This window comes from Myotis nattereri (assembly GCF_964212035.1).
Source record: "Myotis nattereri genome assembly, chromosome: 19".
NCBI lineage: Eukaryota > Metazoa > Chordata > Mammalia > Chiroptera > Vespertilionidae > Myotis > Myotis nattereri.
In genome coordinates this window covers 13,370,173-13,391,926 of record NC_138095.1, presented here as the reverse complement: position 1 = coordinate 13,391,926, position 21,754 = coordinate 13,370,173, and the positions used below count along the sequence as shown (strand labels likewise).

At 48.2% G+C, this 21,754-nt stretch overlaps 1 protein-coding gene across 5 annotated transcripts in view; it reads left to right on the top strand.

Annotated features, from left to right (window-relative positions):
* The first annotated feature begins 1,900 nt into the window (after nucleotides 1-1,900).
* The window catches only part of MED15 (mediator complex subunit 15), a 62,685-nt gene continuing 42,831 nt past the window's right edge, over nucleotides 1,901-21,754 (top strand). For 4 of the 5 annotated variants that reach the window (XM_081113590.1, XM_081113588.1, XM_081113589.1 and 1 more), the window contains exon 1: nucleotides 1,928-2,073. In XM_081113590.1, the coding sequence (XP_080969716.1) occupies nucleotides 2,006-2,073 (68 nt within the window). In that variant the 5' untranslated portion in view covers nucleotides 1,928-2,005. Of the gene's footprint in view, nucleotides 2,074-21,754 lie in introns of all 5 variants that reach the window. The other variant, XM_081113587.1, reaches the window with a different exon arrangement.

The window sequence follows — 21,754 nt, the reverse complement described above, 5'->3', positions numbered from 1 at the left end:
GATGGCAATCAGACATCCCTCTGGCAGCCCAGCAGCCCTCGGGGGATGTCCACTTGCCAACAGGGAGCAGGCCTAAACTGCAGTCGGACATCCTTAGTGCTGCTGAGGAGGCAGGAGAGGCTCCCACCACCACCGCTGTACTGGCAGCCATCAGCCTGGCTTGTGGCTGAGCAGAGCTCCTCCCATGTGAGAGCACCCTGACCACCACAGGGCAGCTCCTTCATTGAGCATCTGCCCCCTGGTGGTCAGTGTGTGTCATAGAGACCAGTCATTCCCAGTCCTTCTGCTGTTAGGGTCAGTTTGCATTTTACCCTTTTACTATATAGGATAGAGGCCTGGGGCACGGGTGGGGGCCGGCTGGTTTGCCCTGAAGGGTGTCCTGGATCAGGGTGGGAGTCCCGCTTGGGTGCCTGGTCAGCCTGGATGTGGCGATGATGGCTGTTTGCAGCTGATCACACCCCCTTCAGGGTGGGGGTCCCCACTGAGGTGCCTGGCCAGTCTGGGTAAGGGGCTAAGGACCGTTTTCAGGCTGGCGGGTGATTGAAGCTCCCAACCTCTCCTTTTTTTCTTTTCTTTTTTTTATTCTGGGATTTATTTACCTTCTATGGCTGTCACTGGAGCTGAGAGACAGTTTTAGCTCTGAGGCTTGGCTCCAGCTCTGAGACCTCGGCTGCTGAAAGCAGGTATCTGGGTTTGTTTGGGTTCCATAATTGTAACACTGTTGCAACTCCAGCTCTGAGGCCCAGCTGGCTGAAAGCAGGTTTCTGGGGATTGTTTAGCTTCTATAATTGCAACATTGTTTCTTAGAGTGCAAGTTCAGAGGCCGGCAGCGGCAGGCGGGGAACATTGGCTTCCTCCATCACTGGAGCCAGCAAGCCTCCTGTTCGCTTCAGCTGCCTGGCTGCCGGCCGCCATCTTGGTTGGCAGTTAATTTGCATATCTCTCTGATTAGCCAATGGGAAGGGTAGCAAAGTTACGGTTAATTACCATGTTTCTCTATTATTAGATAGGACTGGAGGCCCAGTGTACGTACGAATTCATGCACCAGTGGGGTCTCTTGGCTTGGCCTGCAGGATTGGGCCAAAACTGGCTCTCCAACATCTCCTGAGGGGTCCTGGATTGTGAGAGGGCGCAGGCCAGGCCGAGGGACACCGCCAGTGCACGATCGGGGCCAGGGAGGGACATGGGATGTTGGCCAGCCGGGAGGGGTCCAGGGCATGTCCGGCCCATCTCGCTCAGTCCCAATCAGCTGGACCCTGGTGGTCAGTGCACGTCATAGCGAGCGGTTGAGTGACCTTAGCATATCAGTAGCATAGTACACTTTAATTGGTTGAACGGCCAACTGGTTGACCGGACACTTAGCATATTAGGCTTTTATTATATAGGATGATGATGATGATAACCGCTGGTGGGTATGCAAACTGCTCTCTTTGAATGACAGGATTTATAATGTTCGGTTCTTATGTTTCTATCATGTATTGCCTTTTTTTGTTGTTATTGTTGTGCTGTTAATCCGATCCCAAGGCTATTTTTCCCACCGATTTTTATAGAGAGTGGAGGGGGAGAGACAGAGAAACACATACATGCCCTTGACCGCCATTGGACCTGGGACCATTCAGTCAGCAGGCAAAACCAGCTAGGGCCCCAAGATACAGAGTTTTAAAAAATTATTTTTGGGAGGATGAGAGCAAAAAAAGTTTGAAGATGTGAACAGCTCTCCTAGTAACATGAGACCTGAAACCTCGTAGGCAAGAGGAGCACTGGGAGAGGTGCGAGTTGTTTGAGCGACCCTGGAGGCACCCGGGATGCCCTCATGTGGCCGGAACTCCATTTCCCATAGGCCCGCACGTGCAACTCCATTTCCCACAATTCCCGCTCCGCTTCCGGCGTGGCCGAGGCGCAGTGGATAGCTTCCGGGTTTGGGCCTGGCGCTGCGCTTGTGGCGGCGGCGGCGGCGGCGGCGGCGGCCGAGTGGGACACGGGAGGTGGGAGCAGGGGGACCGGAATGGACGTTTCGGGGCAGGAGACGGACTGGCGGAGCGCCGCCTTCCGGCAGAAGTTGGTCAGTCAAATGTGAGTAGGGGCCGGGGCAGCGGACGGGATCACCGGACCACCCCCCCCCCCCTGGCAACCCCTCCCCCGCGCGGCGGGCGAGGCCCGGCCTCGACCCCGGGAGACTTAGGGCACCTGGACCCGCGGGGGCTCGAGGGCGCTGGGAGGCCGAAAGCGTCGGGGCCCCGCGTGTGTCCGAGGGCGCGGCCCTCCTGCGGCGATCCTCCTCCGGCGGTCCTCTCTGTTCTCGGCCGACACGGACTGCTTGGTAGCTTTCCTGGGGCCGAACTATGAAAACCACCGAGCCTTGGCTTATGAGTCATCGTCCTGAGCTTTCTTATTCGTCATTTGTGTGCTTTGGGTGCAGACTTTCCCCTGCTTTGAATCACACTGCATGAGAAAAGGAGACGGGACAGCCCACAGCGGCTTTAGCAGGTCTGGGTGCTTTGCGATTCCTCTTCCAGAAAAGCGTATCAGGATGAGAGAAAGATTGGAGGGAGGTGGATGGAAGGGGAGGTTGGGAGGCTAGCGACTTGCGCTGTGGGCGGTGGGCTGCGGGCCCTCCCCCGTCCCCATCTCACTCCCCTTCTGCCCCCCAGAATGGACCTTCGGGAAGGGTGACAGGAAGAAGCTGCCAGGAAGCTAGCGCGGGTTGGGAGGAGGGAGTGAAGAGCTGGGGTTAGTGCCTTCTGCTCAGTGTCAGTTGTTGAACCCCCGCAGTGCATGGGCTGCCAGGGCACCCGAGGCTTCACCCTAGTGGGACCCCAGCCCCGCACCACCCCCAGCTTGTTTCGTTTAGCAGGCTTTTCCTGAGCTCACTGGCATGTTGTGCTAGCCACAGATTTGCCTGAGATAGCCCCCCTGCCTTCAGGGAACGTACTGCACTACCGTGAAGGAACAGTCACAGTGCAGCCCTTCTCTTAGAGCAGCGGTTCTCAACCTGTGGGTCGCGACCCCTTTGGGGGTCGAACAGGGGTCGCCTAAGACCATCGGAAAACACATCTATAATTACATATTGTTTTATGCTTTCATTATGTTCAATTTGTAACAATGAAAATACATCCTGCATATCAGATATTTACATGACGATTCATAACAGTAGCAAAATTACAGTTATGAAGTAGCAACGAAAATAATTTTAGGGTTGGGGGTCACCACAACAGGAGGAACTGTATTAAAGGGTCGCGGCATTAGGAAGATTGAGAACCACTGTCCTAGAGGAAGAATTGACAGCTGGCTTGAACAGGCCAGGGGCAGCTGAATACACTGAGTTCTAAAAAGACAAGTAGGAGTGTGATGGGCCATCCTTTCAAGCTAAGGAGTGTGGAAGTGTGATATTTGCTGTAGGCTGAGCGTTGTGGGGTTTGAGGAATCAGGCGTTTGGGGAGATGATAATGGAATGAGGGTGAGCAGGTGCTGACATGTTAATGCAGCGCTAAGGAATTGAGCCTGTATTGGCATGTGGCCTGCTTTGAAGTGTAGTGAAAAGCCAGAGTTGGAAAGAGCCCCTGAGTCCCAGGAGATGGATCAGGAACAGAGGAGAGAGGCCAGTTAGGCCATTATGAGAGTTTTGAGCTCTTGGGATTTGGGGATCTGCCATTTTTCATCCTTGCATTTCCATTGTTTGATCACAGCCTGTCACATTGCTCCAAAAAGATGGTTGTGCAATGACCTAGTCAGGCTAGGGATTATAAAGGTCTGCATTATACACTGGTAGAAACTGGAAGAGGAAGATGTTTCCAGAGAAAGGGGAGAGTGAGCATTGACAGCCGTCCTTGATGACTAACTGGATGGAGAGGGTGGGTGCAGCCATGTGGAAGGAAGGAAGTGGGGCGGAATGCTGGAAACCTCTTAGTACAGAGAAGGAGTGGGCATTGTAGAGGTAGTGGCTCTGGGCACTGCTGTGGAATAGTTTGGGGACAAATTTGCAGGTATTGAGGAATCAGTGGACATTGTTTTTTGATGCACTGGAGTTATCTATAAGGTGAAATCTTGAGGGATGGCCCACTTCAGGCTCTAGCCAGAAACCCACCTCCCAACCCCGGGGGAAAGATTCCTTTTTGGGGAGCCTAGAATTTAAGAACAGGAAGAATGAGCTGCAACCAAAGAAAATGGGGAAGGTGGGGGGAGGTCAGACGGCTGGGAGGGCAATTAAAGAGTTTCTGGGTGTCAGGGACTGACTGGATACCTCATAATTCAGCTTCCTTTTGCTTCCAGGGAAACTAGGTTCCTTTTTCTTTCCTTTTTTGCCAGATTGCTGCTTGTGTATTTGTTTTCTATTGTTGCTGTAACAATTTACTACAAATATCCTATATAATAAAAGCATAATATGCAAATTGTCCCCTCGGGCATTCGATCTGGAGACCGGGAGTTTGACTGCTCGCTATGATGTGTGCTGACCACCGGGGGTGGCGCAGAACATGGTTGGCGCCAGTGATGCCGTGAGCTGCGACCTCTCGCCAGTTACCTGGAGGCGGGGGTGACAGGGATGGAGGTGCGGTGAGAATTCGGGGTGTCTGCGGAGCTTGCTCTCACTCCCTCAGGTACCCTCCCCCTGGATGCCAGGGCTGTGTGCTGGGGCACTCAGGTACCTGCGTGGCCTCTTTCTGGTGAGCTGGGCTGCAGCTGCAGGGACTGCAGGGGCCTGTCGGGCTCCCCTTGGTTTCGAGCAGGAGCCCGTCTGTGAGGCCAGCTGGGAGAGAGCACACTGCCCGCCCTGGACCCAGAGGCCCATGTTGCGCTCCTGATCATGGCGTCCAGCCGCGCCCAGCACATCTCCACATGGGGACTCGGGCACTGTGACTCAGGCTGCCCTCAGCGCATCTCCATGTGGGGACTTGGACACCGTGACTCAGGCGGAGGGGGGTGCATGGGGACCCTGGGGCCCAGGTGCTGCCCAGGGCCCAGAGGTCAGCTGGGACCTGCCCTTCCACACTAGACGCTCGCGTTTCCATCACCGGCCAGGCCTAGGGACCGCACCCGTGCAGGAATTTCGTGCCTCGGGCCTCCAGTAGTGTCATAAAAACAACATAAATTTATCTTATACTTTCTCTAGATCAGAGTTGAAGGTAGGCTTAGCTGAGTCGTCTATCTGCTTAGGGTCTTACAGGGCTCAAATCAAGATGGTGGCACAGGTGCATTTCTTCCTGAAGGCTTGGGGTAGAATTTGCTTTTAAGCTCATTTGGGTTGTTGAGGAAGTTCAGTTCCATGCAGTTGTCATACTGAGGTGTTCTCATTCCTTGCTGTTAGCCAGGGGTCAGTCTTTGTTCCTCGTGGCTGCCTGCATTCCTTAACTTTCATGTAGCCCCCTCCAGCAAGGGCGGGTTCTTCTGCCACGTCCCTCTGACTTTAGCCAGAGAAAATTCTCTACTAAGGACTCAAAGAGATTGGGCCCTCTGGGGTAAATCAGGATGATATCCCTATTTTGAAGTCTGTAACCTTAATTGCATCTGGAAAAGTCCCTTCTGCCATATACTGTAGCATATTCACAGGTTCCTGGGACTAGACATGGACATCCTTGGGGAATCCTGCTTACCACTGCTGGCATGAGCAGTTTCAAAGGTTGTCTTCCTACCCTGATGTGGGTGTCCTCAGTTCTCAGATTTGTGTTCTCTCCAGGGTTCACTTTGAAAGTTGTGATTCTTGGTGCCTTGATTTATTGTGTTCACAGGGTTAAAAATGAGGATTTGGGTTAGGATACTGGACATATTGTTAATTATAATTTTCTTTGGTGTTTATGCTGTTGTTTAAAAGTTGGCCATCTTGGGAAATGCTTTGAACCCAAGTAATTTATAGCTGAGTGAGGGAATAACGAAAGCGCAATGAAGAACTGAGAAGTTTCAGTGGACGGGAAAGCATCTGTAGCTGGTTCGCTGTCTCTGCTCTTGAGCATCTACCAAGAGAACAATGCTTCAGAGCGCGGGCTGAATAGCTCCCACTGAGAAAAGCCCCAGTGCCCCTGATGGCAACCAGGAAATGATTGTTGAGACACTGATTTCAGAGTCCTGACCCTTGGCTTTCTACTGCCTCTAGACTAGGAGTGAGTGACCTGAGGGATGAAAGTCCTCAGTCAACCAGCTGCTCAGGAGTCTGGGGCTTTCTCAGCAGCAACAACAGCACCTGCCATGTAATGGACGTGCTGTGCCAAGCCCTGTTGCAGGAATTGACATGTTAGCTCAGTGATTCTTCCTGCTTGCCCTTCCAGTGGATGTACTTACTACTATCATTTTTAAGATGAGGAAACAGGCATAGAAAAGAGGCCACTGCTGCTTGTAAAAGTTATACTCTGCATGTTATACTAGTAAATGAATGCTTGCTGAACTGTAGCAGGGCAGGAGAGGCTAACTGCTTTTTAACCTTTGACAGAGAGGTCCCACCTTTTTGGGGTAGAGTGGCAATGGCAGCTGGAAGTTAACCTGAGCCCAGTGCATTGGAAGAGCTGGCTAGAGAAACCTGCTGCAGGTGGGCCTCCTGTTGGCAATTTTAGCAGCTCCCCATTGGGTTGGACTTCAAATAGTGACTGGCCCCTCTGTAACTGTTTGGCAAAGCACTGTTGGCACAGCACTGTCAGCCCCTACAGATATTTGGTCTCTGCAGAGGCTGCAGCCAGTCCCAAACTCCACCAGCTTCCTTTTGTAGGTGACCCAACCCACCGACCACAGCTGCAGCCCTTACATCTATTTCTGACTGTTTCTGCCATTCCTGATGAGGTGGCTGTGGCTAGTCCAGGACCCATGTTCTGTGATGGGAAGGACTATGACCACATTATTATCTGTCACAAAGGACAAGGGGGGTATCTGCTCTCTTTAAAGCATTCCTCTGGGCAATAATATTGGTTACATACCCAGAAGATACATTTTAAAAGGAATTCCAGTGACTTGAAAAATTCAAACTGGAAAATTCAGAATCCTAAAACCAAGTAGTATGGTTAAAGACCCTGTGCCCGTGTACCTACCACTCAGCTTCAGATGGTCGACTCTTGCTAATAGATTCTGCCACCTGCCCCCAATTATTTTGATACTTGGAGTGTTTGGCTGCCCAGTGCCTGTGGATTCAACTCTGAGCCTGGCTCCTTTCTCCTGGCTCTGCACCTGCCTGTCCATCCCACCATACTGTGTTGCCCATGGAGCCTCACAGGAGCCCAGCTCTTTGTCACCCTAGCTGCTCTGTGTCCTGGTTCGTTTCCCTGCTTGAGACACCCTTCTTCCTGGGGCTGAGCACTGCAGTCCCATCCTACTCACCTTCCCAGGACGCTGAGCCTCCAGTTGCTCTCTGCTTTTTAGTCTGAATCTCTCAGGCCCTGAGCATTTGTAATCAGAGTTGATCCCTGCCCACCAGGAGTGCTGTGGCCCTGTTTAGACTGTGGTGATAGTGGGCTAACCTGAAGGGCATTCACCTTAGAGTTGAAGAAAGTGATAGCAGCCCTGACCGGTTTGGCTCAGTGGATAGAGCGTCGGCCTGCGGACTGAAGGGTCCCAGGTTCGATTCCAGTCAAGGGCATGTACCTGGGTTGCATGTACACCCAGTGCGGGGTGTGCAGGAAGCAGCTGATCGATGTTTCTCTCTCATCGATGTTCCTAACTCTCTATCCCTCTCCCTTCCTCTCTGTAAAAAATCAATAAAATATATTTAAAAAGAAAGAAAGAAAGTGATGGCAGCACACATGTGATGACACAGGCATCCTCACAAGCTGCTGCTGGGGCACATAAATGAGGTCATTTTTCTGGAAGGTTGTTTGGCAATCTGTTGATTCCAGTAACCTTAAAATGTACCTTTCCTTAGGTATTTCCTCTAAGGCTATAAGCCGGAGAGTGTTCAAAAAGCCTGGTGGTGATGAGGCTTGTCTCCACATCATGTCAGGAGTGGGACAGGAGAGACAAGTCAGGAGTGGGAGCTGGGTTAGATTTGTTATTGTAGCTGCAGATGGCAGGCTTGGTGCTGCTGTTAAAACCAACGTGGGAGATACTCCATAACACATTGCTACCGAGAAGAGCAGGTTAGCAAGCAGCACACCATGGTACAGGCTGAGTTTTTTAAATAGCTGTCCTTAGCTGATTGAGTGATTTTAATTTTCTTTGTAATTTTTAGTGCATATATGTTTCTGTCAACAATAAACATACATCCTTTGTAATCAGAAATCCTTTGAAGATGAGGTAGACCTGTCTGCCAGTGAGGAGGAGGTGGCTGTGGTCACAGACTGCTACCAAAAGGCAGAAAGTCACCGTGTGCTCTGCCTGAAGGGTAGTGTCCTCTCTCACCTGGGCCCTGAGTGCTAGCACAGCCTTCTTAAGATGATTCTATCCTTTCCACCTCCGCTAAAAAGCATTCCCCTTTCTATCTGAAACTATCCTTCCAGCTGACACTCCCTCTGTGCTGGTGTGAGAGCCACAGCCAGAATGCTCCCTCCTCCATGCATTGCCCTCTGGTCACCATCATGACTGGCTCTTCCTCTGTCATTCTTTCTCTTCCCTATTGGAGGTTTGGCATGCCCTTTACCCTCTTCATGGGGTGATGGCTCAGCCCACTGCAGTTCTTACTTCCTCTTCCGTGTGAGCCTTCATTGGCTGCATCCTGGCGTGAAATGAACAGATGAACTCTTTTCTGCTATCATTATTATTGTTAATTATTTTGGTTTGCAAACAACATTATAAATTCCTTGAGTGTAGGGGCTATTTTATACGTCCGCATCTCATTTAACTCCTAATGCCTTGGCTCAGACAAGAGGTGAGCACAGTAATTGAAGATAGGGTTGTGGAAAGCAGTGCTGTCTTCTATTCTTGCAGCCTGCCAAGATTTTCTCCATTAGTGCTACCTAAACACTGAACCAACCACTTCTCCTTCTGAGCCTTTTTTTTTTTTTAATTGAGACATTTATTTAAAGACAAAGGGGAGAGCAGACTGCTACTAGATGGTTCTGTTTAGTAGATAAGCAGATGAGTACCCAGAGAACAAAGAGGGATGCACTAGAACCTAGGCGGAATCATCTGGAAACCCACCATAAGGGAGACAGTTCTCTCCACTTTAATAATGAACTTCTTTCTAACCTAGGTCGGCGGGGTGGGGGGGGCTGGTAATGAAACTCTGGGATTTAATGAGTTAAGTATCTCGTAGTGGATTTAGGGTATTGTCTTGGATTTTCATGCTTGATGAATGGCAGCCGAGTCCTGTCTCTCTCCTTGTTCCTTCTGGACACTTTGGCCCCACAGGCTCTTTGCATGGGAATCTGCTAGAGGGATGGGAGCAGGTGGGAATGGGTGAGGTGTGATCTGGCTGCTGGTCAGCCTTTGAGCTGAGCAACTTACATCCAGTTTGGGAGAGGGACAGCAAGGCAGGTGAGTGGCATCGGCTAAGGTCCTGGACCAGAGAGGCTCCCAGCCTCTGGGGCTCCTGCACTTCCCAGCCTGTGTACCCCCTACGTCTTCCTGTACAAATTCCAGTGGGCATGGGAAGGCCATGCTTATTGGTTAAGAATGGCTTATTCCTGTCCCCACTGTCCTGTTCTGCTCTCCCCTTTTCAAATTCTTTTCAGCCCTCACCAGAGGTGACGTTAGAAGAAGTTATCTGGCTGCTGTGCTGTATATGGGATGGGGCTCCTGTTATAAAAGTAGAAAGAATGCTGGACTTACCCTGAGAATCCCTGGTGGATCACCCTGGGGCCTTCAGTCACCATAGGTCTGATTTGAGTCATGCCAGGGTGGACTCACGCCTGTGCAAGTGCTGCAGAATCTCTGCCAGGTGCTCTGTAATAGGAATTCAGGCTTGAGGCCGTTCAAGTCCAAACCCAAGGATGGGGCATGGGCAGGATCCTGGGGCCAGGGCTCAAGAGCTCTTGGCTTATCTCACAAGTAATTCTTACTTATTTTTAAAATAGGCTTTTATTGATTTCAAAGAGAGGAAGGGAAAGGGAGAGAGAGATAGAAGCATCAATGAGAGGAACATCAATCAGCCACCTCCTGAGCGCGCCCCGACCCCCCAGCACCAGGAATTGAGCCCACAACCTGGGCATGTGCCCCTGTAACCTGGTGCATGGGTCAGTGCTCAACCACTGAGCTGCACCCACCAGGCCCACAAGTGTTTTTTTTTATATTAAACTAGAGGCCCGGTGCACGAATTCATGCACTAGTGGGGTCCCTCAGCCTGGCCTGCAGGATCAGGCCGAAACCGGCTCTCCGACATCCCCTGAGGGGTTCCGGATTGTGAGAGGGCACAGGCCAGGCCAAGGGACCCCACTGGTGCACGATGGGGGCTGGAGAGGGACGCAAGAGGTTGGCCAGCCAGGGAGGGACTGAAGGAGGGCTCCAGGGCGTGTCTGGTGTGTCTCGCTCATCCCCTATCGGCCGGACCCCAGCAGCAAGCTAACCTACTGTTAGTGTCTGCCCTCTGCTGATCAGTGCATGTCATAGTTACTGGTCAACTGTCTGCCCCCTGGTGGTCAGTGCATGTCATACCAAGCGGTTGAGCGGCCTTAGCATATCATTAGCATATTACACTTTGGTTGGTCGAACGGACGACCAGACTTTTAGCATTTAGGCTTTTATTATATAGGATGCTAGTGGCCTGGTGCACGGATTTGTGCACATTGAAAGGAAATTAATTAGAAGAAATATTTTTTTTTTAAATATATTTTATTGATTTTTTACAGAGAGGAAGGGAGAGAGATAGAGAGTTAGAAACATCGATGAGAGAGAAACATCGATCAGCTGCCTCCTGCACATCTCCCACTGGGGATGTGCCCGCAACCCAGGCACATGCCCTCGACCGGAATCAAACCTGGGACCCTTCAGTCCGCAGGCCGATACTCTATCCACTGAGCCAAACTGGTTTCGGCTAGAAGAGATATTTTAATATCACTATCCACCCTTTATAGCAGAAGTGTCAACCAAATTCACGATTGACAATGACAGATCGAAACACATGTGTGATTGGAGCTTTATATGTATTGCTCATATGTGAGTCAACTTAGCCTTTTATAGATATAGAATAAACTTGCTTAATTAGACCTGCTTTCTGATGTAGCTAAACTTTTTCCAGCCCAGTGAAGCACTTCAACTTCTCTTTTAGGTAATTGTCAGCAACACAGCAGTAATTATCAACACAAACCAGATTATTATTGTAGATCACACAGGGAGAACAAAGGGTAAAACATTTAACTGCAGCAGTGTTTGACTATATTCTGTGCAGTGAGAAAACCTGAAGTCATTTTAAAGGTGCACCATTTCTTCTTTTCAGTCGGGTCGTTTCTAAACGTTCTAAATCTCCATTTTTTAGCTAATGAAAAGAAAATAAGATTCCACCGAGTCTCCTATCTACCTACTCCAGGACTTCTGTGAGGATCAAATGAGATGAGGCATGGGAAATGCTTCGCAGACATTTGGTTAAAGTGTGAAATGCTTGTTTTTCTTTTTGTGTTTTTTTTGTTTTGTTTTGTTTTATTTTTTTAAGTGTGAAATGTTTGCACCTGGCTGTAAAGCAAGTTGTGTTCCTGGGCTGAAGAAACTGCAAGGAGGCTAGTTGTTGCTAAGAAGAGGAAGCCGGGCGTTGCTATGTGACGTCATTACCTGGATAGACACTTAGCATATTAGCCTTTTATATATATAGACTAGAGGCCCAATGCATGAAATTTGTGCAAGAGTAGGCCTTCCTTCCCCTGGCTACCGGCACCCAGGACCCGGGTTTCCCTCGCAGTACTGGCTTTGTCCAGAAGAACGTCTTGTCTGATTAGCATATTATGCTTTTATTATTATAGATAACAAATCTACAGTGAATGATGTAAGGACATGTACCTTGAGCATGATGCCACCAGATGATTGTTCACACATGTAAATTTCCCCAGTACCTGCTTCTTGAACAGGTTTAGCACCCAGTAGGCTTCTTCCTGTGCTTCAGCCAGTGCAGACTCTGCCCCACTCCTCTGACTTCCCCAACCATGGAGACATTTGTTCTTAAACTTCCTGTCATTGGAATCATACTCCATGCAATCTTGAATCTGCCTTCTTTCATTAAGCATCATGTCTGTGAACTTTATCCTTGTAGGTAGCAGTTCTTATTTATCCCTTGTGTCATTCCATTGCATGACTCTACCCCAGATGACATTTCTGTCCTACTCTTAATGGACGTCAAGGTTACTTCCAGTAGTTGGCTCTGTGTATATAGTTTTGGATCATGTTTTCTGATGGGTACATGTGCTTACTCTCTGGGGTGTGCACCCAGGGCTGGGTTCAGGGGTGTGGCCTTTACCTGCAGCATGGTCTGCCAAACAGTTTTCTCAGGGGTACCAATTTATGTTCCCACAAGCCATGTAGGGGAGTTCAGCTTTAGACATCCTTGCTAACACCTGGCAATGTCAGGGAACCTGTCTTCATAACTAGCACCCTGTTGATTTTAAATGCACACTCAAATTTGATACCCACTCAATGCAAGTGACAACAGGAATGGGAAGAATGATTTAGGAGGAGTGAAACTATAAGGAAAGAAGCTGTAGAATTTAGTGACTGTGTGTGTGTTTAAATTCTTTATTGTTGAAAGTATTACATATATCTCCTTTTTCTCACATTGACCTCTCCCCGCCCACTCCTGCCCCCAGCAGATGCCCTTACCCCCCCCCCCCGTGTGTGTGTGTGTGTGTGTGTGTGTGTGTTGTTTGTACATACATGCAGGAAGAAGGGAGGAGAAAGACACATCCTTACCTGAGGATATTTTTCCATTGATTTTTAGAGAGAGGGAAAGACAGAAATATCGATGTGGATGGGAGAGAAACACATTGCTTGGTTGCCTCCTGCACATGCCCTGAACAGGGCCCTGGCCAGGAAGAGCCTGCATGTGAGCCTGCCCTTGACCAGAATCGAACCCAGGACCTTTCAGTCCACAGGCTGATGTTCTTTCCACTGAGCCAAACCTGCTAGGGCCCAAGGAATTTTTTCTTTTATTAAAAATTGATTTAAGAGAGAGGAAGGGAGAGAGAAGCATCGATTAGTTGTCTCCCATACTTGCCCTGACCGGGGATCGAACTCGCAGCCTAGGTATGTGCTCTGACAAGGAGTCGAACCCACAACCTTTTGGTGTACAGGACAATGCTCCAACCCACTGAACTGCCCAGCCAGGGTGACTGGGGAGCACTCTTGGAGATAAGCCTCCTCTAGTCTCCTCTTCACAGTCATCCTGCATGTTTGACGTGAGCATTTTACTTATTGTTAAAAGCTCCATTACGTACTTTTCCAAACATTCACAGCAGTAGAGATAATACAAAAATGTTTCCCAGTTACTTCCAGAGTTAACAACACATGGTCATTGTTTTACCTATCCCTCCCCACCCCTTCCTGGACTGTTTGAAATAACATCCCAGACACTGTATGATTTCAAATGCCAATACTTGAGTGCAGATCTTTAAAAGATAGGGCTTTCTCTCTACTCCCAAATTCCACAAAATCATGTGAGATAAGCATTTTAATAAATTCTTGGGTTGGCAGAGAGTGTCAGCCATTCTGTGTGGTTGCCTGATAGTAATTGGGACATGCTTGGGCCTGGGACGGGGAGCCAGAGTGGTTCCAGGCCTGGAGCCCAGAGGCCATTGCCTGGACAGGGATCAAGAGGCCTCCTGGTTCTTTTGAGGCCAAACCTTAGAGAAGTTTGGGTAGTCTACTGAACTAGCTCAATCAAGTAACAACATGCCCTTTTAAGGCCAGTGGTATCTTCCACGTTTTTTTTTGTTTGTGTGTTTGTTTTTTAAAATTATTTTAGAGAGAGAGGCAGGGTGAGGGCTTAGAGAGATAGAAACATCGACTGGCTACCGCCTGCATGCCTCCTACTGGGGATCGAGCCCACAACCTAGGCGGGAATTGAACCGGTGACCTTTTGGTTCATGGGTCGATGCTCCAGCCAGGCAGACTGTGTTGTCTTCTTTAGGAGTAGTTCTTTTTTAAAAAATATATTTTATTGATTTTTTACAGAGAGGAAGGGAGAGGGATAGAGAGTTAGGAACATCGATGAGAGAGAAACATCGATCAGCTGCCTCTTGCACACCCCTTACTGAGGATGTGCCCGCAACCAAGGTACATGCCCTTGACTGGAATCGAACCTGGGACCCTTCAGCCCGCAGGGTGATGCTCTATCCACTGAGCCAAACCGGTTAAGGCAGTAGTTCTTTCATTGATACAGTTCATTGGGAATTGGGAAATCTTGAGAGCAGAAATTGGAGCACTTAATCAAACAAAACGAAGGTAATGGAGAAGAGAAAATGTTTTAAGTTTCTTGTGTTTATATGATTAAAAAGTTTATTTTTACAAGACTAAAATAACCCTTTTCTACATGTAGGTAGGTGGTTAACTTCTGAAATACATATTTTTATCTTGTTAAAAAAACACTTTTGCCCTGGTTGGATGGCTCAGTTGGTTGGAGCATCATCCGTATACCAAAATGGTTGAGGGTTCAATTCCCAGTCTGGCACATACCTCGTCCTGATGCGTACAGAAGGCAACTGATCGATGTTTCCCTCTTTCACTTTGATATTTCCCTCTCTCTCTCTCTCTCTCTCTCTCTCTCTCTCTCTCTCTCTCCCCACCCTCCCTTTTCCTCTCTAAAATGAATTTAAAAAGCTCTGGCCAGTGTGGAGTGTTGTCCCATCAACTAAAAGGTGGCAATTTCAATCTCTGTTTGGGGTGCAGGTGTGCTAGAGGCAATCAATCGATGTTTCTCTCTCACATTGTTGTTTCTCTTTGTCTCTCCCCTATCCAATAAACAATAAATAAAAGCAGTTTTTTAGAAACCCATATTTTGGGTGGGAAAAAAAACAAAACAAAACACTTTTATGGTTCTTTAAAAAGTCAGAGAACCAGATGCAGAAGTGTGCTAGCAAAGAAAAGGAAGACGTTACAGTCTGGGCTGTAGTTGGGCCAACATGTTTCCAGCTACCTGTGAGGTCTAGAAGGGCTCCCTCCCTGTCGGGGCCAGATGTTTGCTTTGGTTACTGCTGGTGACTGTGTCTCATTTTTTCCTGCCTCCAAGATGAAACCACTTGGGCCCTGGTGCACTAAATCACTGCCTGTTGCAAAATGGGAGAAGAGCAACAGAGGTGCAAGGAGGCTGCTCTGTAGCTATCTATGGACCTGGTCAAGGTTGCTGGACCAGCCTGAAAGGTCTTGCACTGGTGGAGGACAAGGAAGGGGCTTTTCCAACTGTGGGTATGGTGAGGTACCTCCTAGGTGTGTGGGGATGGTGGGAAGATTGCTTTGCCAGTACCTCTCTGACTGTACTCAGACTAAGCAGCCCACTGGGAGAACTGTAAAATGAATGTGTGGTAGTCTTTTTAGGACACTCTTGAAAGTCAAAATTGCTGATGAAATGGAAGCTTCCGCCCTGACCGGTTTGGCTCAGTGGATAGAGCGTCAGCCTCTGGACCGAAGGGTCCCAGGTTTGATTCTGGTCAAGGGCATGTACCTTGGTTGCAGGCACATCCCCAGTATGGGGTGTGCAGGAGGCAGCTGATCGATGTTTCTCTCTCATCGATGTTTCTAACTCTCTATCCCTCTCCCTTCCTCTCTGTAAAAAACCAATAAAATATATTTTAAAAAAAGAAAAAGAAATGGAAGCTTCCTGTCTCCATGTTGACAGAATAATGAAGTTTAGATGGGTGAGGGAGACATTTTTTCCCCCTATCTTTTCTTTTTTATCGCTTTGAGAGAGAGAAAGGAACATCGATTTGTTGTTCCACTTATTCATGCATTCATTGATTGCTTCTTATATGTGCCCTGACTGGGAATGGAACCCTAAACTTTCTCATATCAGGACAATGCTCTAAACAGTTGAGCTATCCGGCCAGGACAGAAGGTAGCTGGGGTTCATTGAGTATTTCTCTATGGCAGTATTTCTTTGTGGCACACTTTTTAGGTGAATTTTATCATTTAACTTTTAATTACTTTCTATTTTAACAAAATGATATATGCACATAAATGTTAAAAGTCAAGGAATTGCCCAGCCAGTGTGGCTCAGTGGTTGAGCATCGGTCCATGCACCAAGAGATTGCTAGTTCGATTTCCGGTCAGGGCACATGCCCGGATTGAGGACTCGATCCCCAATGGGGTGTGTGCAAGGAGGCAGCTGATCAGTGTTGATGTTTCTCTCTCATTGATGTGTCTATCTCTCTTTTCCTCTCCTTTCCTCTCTCTCTAAATAAAAAAAAAAACTAAAAAAAAAATCATGGCCCGGCTGGTGTGGCTCAGCGGTTGAGTGTTGACTCAGAAACCAGGAGATCACCAGTTCGATTCCCAGTCAGGGCACATGCCTGGGTTGTAGACTCGATCGCCAGTATAGGGTGTGCAGGAGGCAGCTGATCAATGCTTCTCTCTCATGGATGTTTCTATCTCTTTATCCGTCTCCCTTCCTTTCTCTCTAAAAATCAATAAAAACATATTTTAAAAGAATCATGGTGGTTCCCTACTCAGGAAGTCCTCCCCTGTGACTCTTCTTTCTTCCAGTGCATGTGCTGCTTTCTCTCTCTTGAGTCATCCCGTTTATGAGTTATATGAATTATCTGTTGACTTTCTGTGTAGCTCCCATTACACGGCCGTTGTCTCCTCTTCGCTCTTGGCCTGCCAGTGTTTTACCTTCTGGCTAAATGGGTAATGAATGCTTATGTTTTATGCTTACACAAATGATGTTCACAGCTGAGCATATTGGCATACTGTGATGTTTGCTTTCTTCTCCCAGAAAAACTTGCCTTCTTAAAATGTGCCTGGTTTGCTGTGTACCTGTGGTTAACTCTTCTCCTATCTTCTAGCTGTCTCTCGGTCAGTTACCCCTGTGCTCAGTGCTGGCAGGCTGTCAGTGCCAGCTTTTCCCCGGACTTCCCCTCCGGAGCCCTCACCGGCAGTGGCCAGAGGTGTGGTGAGGATGGCCCTCAGTGTGCTTGTGTCTCAAGCTGCATGGCTGCAGGACTCTGGTGTTGGTTCTCCTTTTATGTGTCCCGGGCCTTGTTCTTTTGGTTCACTCCTTTGTTCTGGAGAAAGCGCTCATGGGAATTCAGTTTCTGTAGGCTGTGGCAGTTTGCATGCATATGGACTTCTAGGTTGGACGTACTTCCTCAAGGGTTGAAAAGCATGGCCCATTCCACTGCTTTCTTGTTTCCAGTGCTGCTGTTGTGATGGCCAGTGCCTCTTGGTGACTTGCCTTGGAAGGTTCCTTTGAGTCATTTCATGGGAATCTAATTCCCTCCATTTCCTATGCTCACTCTTTGCAGTGTTTGAATGTTGGTCCTTTGGACCATTTTCTTTTTTAAATATGTTTTTATTGATTTCAGAGAGAGGGAGAGAGAGAAACATTAGTGATGAGAGAGATCATCGAACGGCTGCCTCCTGCATGTGCCCTGACTGGGAATTGACCTCCTGGTTCAAGGGTTGATGCTCAACCACTGACCCATACCATCCAGAACCATTTTCTTTATCTTTTTTTTTTTAAATATATTTTATTGATTTTTTACAGAGAGGAAGGGAGAGCGATAGAGAGTTAGAAACATCGATGAGAAAGAAACATCGATCAGCCGCCTCCTGCACATCTCCTACTGGGGATGTGCCCGCAACCCAGGTACATGCCCTTGACCGGAATCAAACCTGGGACCTTCCAGTCCGCAGGCCGACGCTCTATCCACTGAGCCAAACCGGTTTCGGCTTTTATCTTTTTTTTTAATCCTCACCCAAGGACGAGAGAGAGAGAGAGAGAGAGAGAGAGAGAGAGAAAGAAACATTGATTGGTTGCCTTTGTATGTGTCCTGACCAGGGATTGCCAGGGATTGAACCCGAAACCTGGATATGTGCTCTGACCAGGAATTGAATCAGCAACCTTTCAGTGTACAGGACTACGCTCAACCAACTGAGCCATTCCAGCTTGGCCCATTTTCTTTCTTTTTAAAAAATATATTTTATTGATTTTTTACAGAGAGGAAGGGAGAGGGATAGAGAGTTAGAAACATCAATGAGAGAGAAACATCGATCAGCTGCCTCCTGCACACCCCCTACTGGGGATGTGCCCACAACCAAGGTACATGCCCTTGACCGGAATCGAACCTGGGACCATTGAGTCCGCAGGCTGACGCTCTATCCACTGAGCCAAACCAGTTAGGGAGGGCAGTGGCCCATTTTCTTGATTTTATATCCGCTGTTACCCATCTCTTTGTCTTTTAGCTCTGCTCTTTGGGAGATTTCCTCAGTTTTACCTCTGACTTTTCACTGTAACATGTTTTTATTTATAAGAATGCTTTGTTTTTGTAATCTGATATTTTCTATTTTATGGCATCCTGTTCTTGTTCAATAGATGCAATGTCTTTTCTATATGAATAATAAATATAATTTCTTGATATTTTCTTCTTCCTGCTGAGTTTCTGATAGCTCCAAGTAGCATTTCTCATGGGGTCTTTATCTGCCACATTGGGGTGTCTGGGAGCCCTTGGTTGGCTGCTTACTCCAAGAAAGGGGACACTGTGAAGGTGAGTGGACACTGCACATACTGGAGGCTCATGTCGCTTCAGGTTCTCTGAGTCTTTCTTCTAGAATATGGTCTTCCAAATGCTGGGCTGAGGTGAAGGCCTGGGTGCCAGCATGCTGGGCGCTGCACGGGAGGAGGCTGCAGGCAGGTGGGCAGGTGAGTGAGTGGGTCTCAGCAGTTAGTGTGGATCTAGTCATTCGGATGGGCATGCAGCCTACTTCTTTCATTATCCCCCTGTGCCTTCTCCACTGGGTGGGTTGACCCTCTGGTCCAGTGGTTCTCAATCTTCCTCATGCCGCGACCCTTTAATACAGTTCCTCACGTTGTGGTGACCCCCAATTTCATTGTTACAAATTGAACATAATTAAAGCATAGTGATTAATCACAAAAACAATATGTAATTATATATGTGTTTTCTGATGGTCTTAAGTGACCCCTGTGAAAGGGTCGCGACCCACAGGTTGAGAACCGCTGCGTCTAGTCCAAGGATTTTCCATTTTATGCTCTTTCGGAGACTACCTCTCTAGTGGTTTCTTGATGTGGGGGTGGTAACCTAACAGTGTACGTGGGGGAAGGGATATGGGGGGGTCTTTCACACAGGACTCCTTCCGTTCCCCCTTGGTTCTGAGCCATGCGAATATCCGGGCTGTCACCTGGTTGTCTCTTGTCCCACTTTCTTGGTTGGCTTGCTGTGTCCATCACCACTTGGCCATCGTCTAGCTTTTCAGCCTCCAAAAGTGTTGGGGCCACCACTCTATTCTTCCATCTTTGTGGGTTTTTGTTAGAGAAAAACAAAAATTCTTTTTTCTGTGATTTTAGTGGTGTTTTGGGGTAGAACAAAATTAGATGTGTGGGTTCAGTTCCTCATTTGTTGTGGGGAATGTATTTATTGGATCGTGACTTAAGCTAGCTTAATTTAAGTCAAGTACCTCACCCCTCATATGGCTTTGTTCTTCTGTAGATAAGAGTTCCTCTTTTCAGGAAGCCAGAACATTACATTTGGAACTGTATATTTTTCACTGTGACTGGTCCTTTATCAGTCTGGTCTCAAAATAAATTCCTGATTTCAAAAAAATTTGGCCCCTAAGAGAGTATAATATTTGGGGGGGAATAAGCCAAAAAGAAAAAATATTTTTTTGTTTTGTTTTGTTAATCCTTGTCTGAGGATATTTTTCTATTGATTTCTAGGGAGAGTGGAAGAGAGAGGGAAAGACAGAGAAAAACATCGATGTGAGAGACATTGGTTGGTTGCCTCCTGCACACGCCCTGACCAGGGCCTGCGTCAGGGAGGAGCCTGCAACCAAGGTACATGCCCTTGACTGAAATCAAACCCAGGATCCTTTGGTCTGTAGGCTGATGCTCTATCCACTGAGCCAAACTGGCTAGGGCAAAATTACAGTGAAAAACGGATCCTTTCTGAATTGAAAATATGAAACCCATAGATGTGACAAGAGTCAAGGTTCTATTTCACTCTTTTTTTTTTTTTTTTTGTATTTCACTCTTAGTGCTGGTGTGGTAATTTGCTTTCCTTCCGGTGTATCTTCACTTACTTCCTGGCCCTTCTCCTGAAGGTGGGCTCAGGGAATTCCTTGGACCTAGAGCTGGGCAGATGTGCCCAGGTGACATTTAGGGAGGGTGGGACAGTTCTTTTTTATGCTGGCCTGAGCTGTGCCTTACCAAACATAGAGCACCCTGGGCTGCCCCACAAGCGCAGGGAGGTTGCCCCCAAACATGCAGGCCATTGCACAGGTTGGGGGTGAGGGTGGGATGGGCACTTCCCTGAGCACCCTGGAAAGGCAGCAGGGCTGCCAGAGCCTCATCCCTCAAATATCAGGGCTGAGCTTGAGCTGCTGAGGGCCTGGATTATCAGGGCATCTGTTCTTGTTTCTCTTGTAGATAGGTGGCTGGTAAAAGCGTGGTAGAAATCTTTTTTAATCTGGCAAAAAATTTTCCCCTTTATGGTGTCTACTATTTTTTTTACAATTCTTTTTTTTTTAAATTTTTATTGAAAATGTTACACATGTCCCCTTTTTTCTCCCATTGACCCCTTATAGCCTACCCCCACCCCAGGTCTCTCATATGGTGTCTACTTTTGGTAATGTGCTTAGGAAAGCCTTCCTCATCTCACTGTTGCATAACTATTCTCTTGTTGTCATCTGCTACATTTTTTTTATCTGCTACTTTTATGATTGGGTTTTTTACACACACAGGGTCAAGGGTTACAATACGAGCTTCGAGCTCCTGTCCCACGAGCAGGTAGGTGGCAGTTCACCAGGAGGCTTCTCTTGGAGGGTGGGTGGGGCTGGCAAAAACTCCTGCCCCATGAGAAGTCAGTGGGTTGATGGATATTGTGGTTCTCAAATCAGGAGAGGTTTCCTCTGGGCAGAATGAAAGTCTGTCACATGGATGGATGGGCAGAAGGTGTCCTGTGCACCTGAGGTCAGGAGACTCATCTGTGACTCAGGGAGGAAAGAAACTGCTTTAAACACCAGCAGGAGACCAGAGGAGCTCACTCTCCTGGGAACTCAAGCATTCATTCAGCAATCAGAAAAGAAGTTTGACCCCGGAAAGAGGGCAGCGTTGAAGAGGTGACCTCATGAGAGGTGAGAGGGCCCGTGCCTGTGAACCAGGACCGTCAGGAATGGAGTGTGGACGGGGGGAGAGCCTGGCAGCTGGAGGGCAGGGAAGGATATGTGAAGGCCCTTCTTAAGAAATGGGCAGCCCACAGGGGCCACAGAGCTGGGCACCCAAGGGGCACATTTCCAGGTGGTTCAGGGTTCCAGTGGGAGCACCTCTGCCTGAGGGAGCTGCACACGCTCACTGCTGTCATGTAGGAAGGAGGAGACAGAAATGTCATCACTTATTGGAGGTATTTTGAGATGCAGTCTTACTGTGCAGTGAGGTGGACTATTTTCTGACTGATTTATTCAGCACACATTAGTGCTTCTTGTGTGCCGGACGATGTTAGCTTTTGTAATCCTCAGAACAGCCCTGTGAGGTGGGCACTGTCACCATCTTCTCTCTGCATGAGGAACGCAGGCTCTACAAGGTGGTACCTTATCCAGGGTCACCAGCTGTGGGGAGGGCTTGTGAGGGGCCGACTGGGGCATTAGCACACTTTGAGCATATGTTCATGCATACCTTCCCAAGCACACACAGTTTGCTGGTTTTTTGCATTATCCTGCACTGATTCAGATTACAAGGACTAGGACTGTTTCAGTTGAGTTTTCC